This window comes from Parus major, chromosome 7 (assembly GCF_001522545.3).
Source record: "Parus major isolate Abel chromosome 7, Parus_major1.1, whole genome shotgun sequence".
Taxonomy (NCBI): Eukaryota; Metazoa; Chordata; class Aves; order Passeriformes; family Paridae; genus Parus; species Parus major.
In genome coordinates, this window is record NC_031776.1 from 15,935,965 (window position 1) to 15,943,366 (window position 7,402).

At 52.1% G+C, this 7,402-nt stretch overlaps 1 protein-coding gene across 1 annotated transcript; it reads right to left on the reverse strand.

Moving 5' to 3' along the window:
- Positions 1-390: 390 nt before the first annotated feature.
- On the reverse strand, positions 391-2,211 carry HOXD11 (homeobox D11). Its single transcript, XM_015634128.2, has 2 exons — positions 1,258-2,211; positions 391-682 (listed from the first exon to the last, which is right to left on the reverse strand). The coding sequence occupies exons 1-2, from the start codon at positions 1,862-1,864 to the stop codon at positions 447-449; spliced, it is 843 nt and encodes a 280-aa protein (XP_015489614.1). The 5' UTR covers positions 1,865-2,211; the 3' UTR covers positions 391-446.
- Positions 2,212-7,402: the final 5,191 nt, after the last annotated feature.

Below are 7,402 nucleotides of genomic sequence, written 5' to 3' on the forward strand. Positions count from 1 at the left end.
GGAAAGTGTTATCCTAGCTCAAAAGCAACAACAGAGCCCCCCCCGAACTCAATGAATTGTAAGCAACAACTACCAGACACACTGCAGGTCCATTGCTGGTACTGTGGGAGAGGAAAAAAAGAGCACCTTTGGCGAAAGACACTCGAGAGTGGACAGTTGGATTTACCCTAGTTTCCCCTTATCAGGAATCTGCTTCTCCAAGCCCCGAAATCTCCAGTGGCCATTCAGTGTGGGGAGTTGCACATGAAAATGAAACTTTGAGTTCCGCAGGGTGGATGTGTCAAGTAAACAAATTAACTTTTGCATTCAGATGGTAGGTCACAGAGACCGATATATTCTTTGTTTTTCTTCTTTCTTCCTGTTCTTTCTCTTGCTTTCTTCTTATTTTTAATTTTTTTCTTTCTCTTTCCTTTTTTTTTTTTTTTTTTTTTTTTTTTTTTTTTTTTTTAAAACAAGGGATTCCCTGTGAAATATTGGAGTCGATCTCTGTTCAGTTTCTTTTCTTTCATTCTTCGATTCTGGAACCAGATTTTAACTTGCCGGTCAGTGAGGTTGAGCATTCTGGACAGCTGCAGTCTCTTCTCTTTGTTTATGTACACGTTGAAGAAAAATTCCCGTTCCAGTTCTCTTATCTGATATTTGGTATAGGGGCACCTCTTTTTCCTTGATCGCTGGGGAATTGCTGAAATTCAAGAGAGAAGAAACTGATTTACTCTGTTTCTATGAACATGCTCAGCTAGGATTTGATCAGGGACTTTGATAATATGCCATTGCCTGGAAAGCAGCCCTCTAGCAATTCAAAAAAATATTCCCGACGCTTATAATCTCCGGGTAACTTAGCAAAAAAAAGCTAATATTTCCCAACTTCTCCTTAAAAGAGAGCTCTTCGAGCAATACAGAGAGATATTTAAATGGGCTGGAAAAATTCCAAGTTTCTCAAAGTCCTCTCACACACACCCCCCGCCCCAAACAAACGGAGATCTTAAGCTCTAAACCGAAGGCAGCTCTGAGCACTACCTGTGAAATCTCTCCGTCTCCCCACGACGAATCAACAATTTAATAACAATTAATATCCTCTTCCAAGAATACCTTAAGCCCACCTAAATTGGTTTCCTATCGTAAACACGCTTTACAACGGTAAAGGAAATCTTATAGGATATATAAAATCCTTTGGATGCTTATAAAATTGCACATAAAATGCGGCTTGACAAAGTGTTGGCCTTGTACTCTTGCCCCCAATTTACTACTGATACCTACCTGAACTGTTGCTCTTCTCTGCAACAGCCTCACCAGAAGGGGAATCGGCGCTGTTTGCTGGTGTCACTTTCTTCTCCTGGCTGGAAGGTGTTTTACTGCAAGTGCTGTTCTGGGCTTTCAAGTCGCCCTTCTCCGCGTCCCCCTCGCTCTCGGAGTGCTGCTGGTACGGGGGTCCGGGGGCTGTCTCGTAAAACTGGTCGAAGCCTTGCGGCAGGATGCCGTTCCTCCCCACCGAGCTGTAGAAGTTGGAGGCGGCGGGAGACGGTCCGTGGTGGCCGCAGACAGGGTCCGTTTTGAACAACATTTCCGTCCTCCTGTTCGCAGGCTGCAGAAAGTCTCTGTGCATCACCTCTTCAGCTGAGTAATAAGGAGCATAGCTGCCCCTATACTGCCATTTGCTGCGCTCTAATCCGTATTCCCTGAATGCTACTTCGCGCACAGGTTGAACATGAGGTAAATTAGAAGAATAAGGAAAAGTCATTTGACAGGACGACGATTGAGACAAAAAAGAGGGCTTCGTCGAGAAATCTGAGGGTGAGACGTAATAGGCGCACCCTGGCAGATACATATTGGATGTGCCGTGACTGCAATCGTCAAACTCAGTCATGTCTTCCTTTTTGCGATTGCAAGCAACCAGGAGGCTTCAATGCATTGAACAAGATCCATCTATTGCACAAGAGGGTTTGGACAGGATCAACTAAGAAAAAATCCCCACCGTGTGCTGACGTGCAATTCATCTTGATTGATTCTAGTGGTAATTATGTCACGTGACGCGATGTAGAAATGTCCTTATATCTATATCAGCCCCTCGGAAAGGCTCCTAAGATCTCTCCAAAGAGCCCTCCCAGCACGGGGAGGCGAGCGCGCCGTTTGTACAAATATAGCCGGTGTTAAGTCTCATCCTTTCAGCAGGCGATGTGAGCCACGCGTAGGTGGTGCGGATCACCTGGGGCCGCGCCGCCCGGGCAGGCGCCTGCCCACCGCCGGAGCCCGGCGCGGAGCCCCGCGGAGCGCAGCCCCCCGCCCGCATCTCCGCCCGGCCTCCCCGGGCAGCCAGGGGGGAGCGCTGCCACCGCCGGGGAAGGCAGCCCCCGGAGCGAGGGTCGGGGGCTCACGGACGGGCACCCCCGGCTCGGAAACGTGATCGCTTCCTCCTTAGAGGGAGCGATACTCTCCGGCCGCCGCTCAAGCAGATGATGAGCGGGTGGGTGATGGCTCACTCAGGAAAGGCAAGTCCCATTCACACATTAGAGTGCACGACCGGATCTGCCCGCCCGGCTCCTGCAATCCACAGTTGGCATCAAAACCGGTCACGAAATTCAAAGCCCGAGTTTCGATCACCTCGTTTTCCCTCGCTTATAAGCCCGAACACTGCGCACTTGTGTCAGGGCGCCAAACTGAAATGAGAAATACGCAAACAGAACATCTCTCAGCGGCCGGATTTACGAAAAGGAGACACTTTCGGGCTCTCTGTAAGGCAGAGAGAGGGCTATAGCAGGAAAAGAAGTCCACCAAGCACGGTTTCCTTGGGAAGCAGAGCAGCAGACAAAGTGACCTCTGTTCCCCTGCCTCCAACTCCCACCAAAATGTTCATTTTCATTGGAAGGGAAAAGCAAGACTTGGGAGCGGGCGACACGCACAGCAGCCGCCAGCCCCGCTCCCGCCCTGCCTTCGAGGGCTCATTTTTGCCAATTTTCCCTTTTTCCTTGAAATATGATTTTATACAGACAAGCACAAACAGGCCCGCAAAGGCTGAAAAGAGAGGAGAATAAAGAATACACGCCAGCAATAGCCCTTTACTCGACCAACTCCTCATTCCAGAAACATTTGCCAGCTCTCTATGGGAATGGTTTTTTTCCGCCACTGTACAGCATAGCCAGGTTAGCTCCACCACATGTCGCTCTCCAAACAAACCCGATATCTGGGCGAGCTCCCCAGGCCGAGCACGGCCGCCTCCGGACACCCCGGCGATCCCCGGCCGGAGGCTCCGGCAGTGGACAGGCCCCGTATCACCTCGGCAAAGGCAGCCCCCAGCTCCCGCAGCAAGCGCAGAGCCCGGCAGGTGGGGAGCCGGCCCCACAGCGCTCCGGGCGAGCGGGGACAAGGCCCGTGGGCTCCCCGGCTCCCCGGCTCCCCGGCCGTGCCCGCCGAGGACCCGGCTCCGCTCCTACAGGAGCCTCCCGCTCCCCCGGGCTAGGCGATGCGGAGAGGCTCCGGGGGCGGGAGCCCCGCAGCCTGCCCCCCGCCCCGCAGCCTCCACCGGCACCGCCACGGCCCCTCCCGCATCCCCTGGCTCCCCAGAGCAGCCGAGGACTACCCAAGGAGCTTCCAAGCCGCAACACAGCTAGCCCTTTCTAAAAATAAAAAGACCAAAGCCAGGCAGATATTATGGAGCTCATTCTTAACATCGCCCCACCGCCTCCTCTTTCTTTCCTTTTCTCTTGTTTTTTGTACAGTTGGGGTTGGTTTTTCTTCTTCCTTTTCTTTTTTTTTTTTTTTGCTTTGATGCCTCACTCGCAGAACACCTCAAATGCCACACACTGCTCCCAGCAGATAGACTCTTGCAAGTTGCAAGTTATCATTAGAAATCAAAGCACAGAATCAGAATTCCCTCCTTTAATCGGCCTTCGAGCCCTCTCAGTTCTGCTGCAACCGAAAAAACAACCTCCCAAAAATGATGTCTGCGCAGTTAAAATGGCTCCTGTGTCACTAATTACCCTGGACCTTGCAGCAAAGCAGGGCAGGGCTCCGTTTGGACTGTGCCCCCCCACCTAGGTTTCTGATCGCCTATCTCGTCAAGAGAGATGGTTCTGGAAACCTACGGAGCTTAATTTTCTTTACCGTTCAAACAATTATTTGCGCTTTAGCCAGATTCTTTCACCATCTTTTCGATGCAACAAGCCTAGCATCAATTAAATTTTGGCGCAGGAGCCAACCGGTTTCAACTAATTCAAGTTCAAAGACATGGCGACGATTTGTTAGTACGAAAGCCCTTTTAGGAAGCAGTCCTTTAAGAAACGATCTAATTTGGGAAATGTGAGACCAATATCACAGCAGAGACCCCGCTGGAATAAGGCAGAGCTGGGGGTCTCCGCCTGCCAGAGCGTTTTCACCCTGGGTCGGTCCCAGCCCAGCTCTGAACGTTAAAATAACACCCCCACACACACTCCCCCCCCCCCCATTTTTCCCTTTTCCCTTACAAAGATTAAATAGCACCCAAACATAAATGCACATCAAATACACAGTCAGGCGAATACTTTACCGTTAGGCGTCTTGAAACATCTGCAATCGTTGCCTGGAATCACCAAGTATTCAGGTCCAAGAGACATTTCCAAGTGCTCTCCGTGGAAATTAAGGCGACTTGCGTAACGTTTGGGCTTAAAAATATACCCGGTCCGGCTGGAGAAGATGCGGTATTTTTGTGCCACCCAAGATAAGACACTAACTTGACCTTAACTTTGTTATGGCGCCCCTAGTATCTGGAGAACGTGAACAGACACTGTCTGGCAGCTCTCGTAAAAACCGACTGGAGAAGAGATTCTGAGTCATTTCATTTATTGCCACTACAGTTCTGCAAGAAAGCTTTTCCTCTCTGCCAAACTTTAATTATTTATGCTCTTTTAGGAAGCACAAAGGCATCCAGAGCCATTCCCAACAAACCAAGTTGCGTTTGCAGCCTTATCAAAAGAGGAGGAATGGAGAGCCTCCTCGAAGGGCTTTATCGCGTTTAGGCTGCGGTGGAAATGCAAAGATGTTTATGTTTGAATAAATAAAGGGATGAGCCGTCGCCTGCATGCTGCGGAGGGACGCGGGCGTGGGCGCAGCAAGCGGGTGCCCGCTGCTCCATCCCGCCCCGCATACACCCGCAAAGCCGGTACAGGGGGCACCTGGTCAGACACCCGAAATAATCCACTCGAAGGGCGTGGAGTACATCCACCTCACTGGGGCGCATCTCCTGCGCACCCAGGCGGCGTGTGGCACACGCCTGTGCACACGTGTGCCCAGGGGACAGCTCGGGTGGGTGTGCACAGGCACAGCCGCACAGGCAGGGCGCGCCCCGCTCCTGCAGCCCTGCCACGCTTGTGTGCCTCCCCACGGCCGGCCAGCTGTCCTCGCCCCTGCTCCAGAGCAAGAGATGAAACCCGGAGCATGGGCACGCGTGAAACCGTGCACCATTTTGTGCCGCCCGTGTGTCTGTGCACTGGATGAGCCCACAAACACGTACGTCTGGGTGTGCACACACGGTTACACACAGCGGGCACTGCTGAAGCGACCGCATCTATAGATACACAGGCACATACAGATATATAACACACAGACTTTCTCAACAAATCGCAATTTAGATCCTACCTCCTCTGTCTTTCCTCTTTCCGTAGGCGATCTAAACTAGGAGCTTCACAATAAGCCATCATCGCGGATCAGATGCGTTTAATAAACAATATATTGCCTTTCCCATATTTTCACCAGAGGTTCCTCTTCGAGTTTCACATCACACATGTAATAAAGGGACGGGTTGTACTGGGGAGGACTAGGATAGGGAAGAACAGCGTAAAGGGTCAATTTCTCATGGACTGTAGCAGTCTGAGTAGTATTCCAGGAGAGAGTAAGAAAAGGGGCTTTATCTGGTTTTTGCTTTTCTCCTGGCTTGCATCATTGGGGTTGCTCCTAGTTTTTTTAATTAGGAATGCCACTGGATGAAGAGACCCTCATTGTCCGCAATGCGTCAACTCCCAGCACAGAGGCTGAACGTATCGAAGATTTGGAGGGACCCAGGAGAGGTTCCTGTGGCTGTGGCTGGCTAGGTGTGCATCCCTCGCCCCCGGGGAGCTGTCACCCGGAGAGGCTTCGTCCCCCTTTTCCTGCTGGCAGCCACCCCACCATGAGCGAGCTCGGGTTTTGTCTGCATTGGGCAATGCGGGCGGTAAGAGTGGCGACAAATGCTTTGGGCTGGTTTTCCTTCTCCCCCCGAAACACCACCCAAGCGTTACCTTTGGGGCTCTCTGGGAAGCTTTCAGGAAAATGGCTACATCTCTGCCCGCCTAGGAATCCGAGATTTGTCTCCAAATTCATCTGGACTACCGTGCCCTCCCGAGCAGTATTAGCAAGCAAAGGAGTGAGTAGGAGGCAAGTTCAAATATGATTCTTTATGAAATAATGCATTTATTGCCTTCGGGAAGGCTATAGCCCCGTGTAAGTTGGTAGCAGCTTTGTGCCGTTCCTTGCGGTAGTTTAGACTTTTTGTATACGCTACGAATAATATATCTGAGCCTATTTTACATGCCAGAAGAGAAGGCAGCCTCTGCCAGCCTAATTATTATTACTGTTGGGAGGCGTGGAAACATCCTTCGTTGAGAAATGAAGACTTAGGTGGAAATGGCAGCCAAAAGCCGTTTTAATAGGGACCTAAAAGTCCCTGAAATTTTTCTTTTAGAATTCATATTCTGAGGTGTCAGACTAAGGGCAATGCGTGGTTTCCTCAGGCCCTGGAGCTCTGGCCGGTCTGACTGCTCTGGTGCAGCAGAGGCCAGCGGCTTTCAGCAGAGAAAGCCTCTCATCAAGATGCGGGAAAAATCAATTTCATTCTCGTCCCAAAATAGTGATCAAACGGCTTGGACACTGCTACCAGCCCCTCTGATTAGGTTATCCTCTGAAGTTTATATCTGGGCAAAACCCCGAACCGTGATTCTCACTTTTCCCTCACAAGAATCTTTGCGGAAACGGCCATGGTGACTGACTGGTGAAACCAGGAATGGTGAAATCATTCCCACCAAATTTCCACCTCCGTGTTGTCCCGACTCCTGTGCCTGCAGCACCTCGGGGTGAGGCGCGGGGCCCACCCTCCCCCAGCCGAGCGTCGGCCCCTGGCCCGGCACCGCCCGCTGTCGTTCGCCTGTCGGGGCAGCGCTTGGACAAGGCCAAAGTCAGGAGCGCTGGGAGGGCAGGGCTCGGCCCGGCCACCTGGGGAGGCACCGGCACCCGACTCCGCGGGACCCCGCGGGACCCCGGGGGCGCAGGGCCGCTTTTTCCCGAGAGAGGAACCTCTCGGCAGCGGCCCTGGAGCAGCCGTGCCCGCGGCCCCGGGGCACACAAAGCTTCCCGGCCGTGCCGTGCCGTGCCGTGCCGTGCCGTGCCGTGCCGTGCCGTG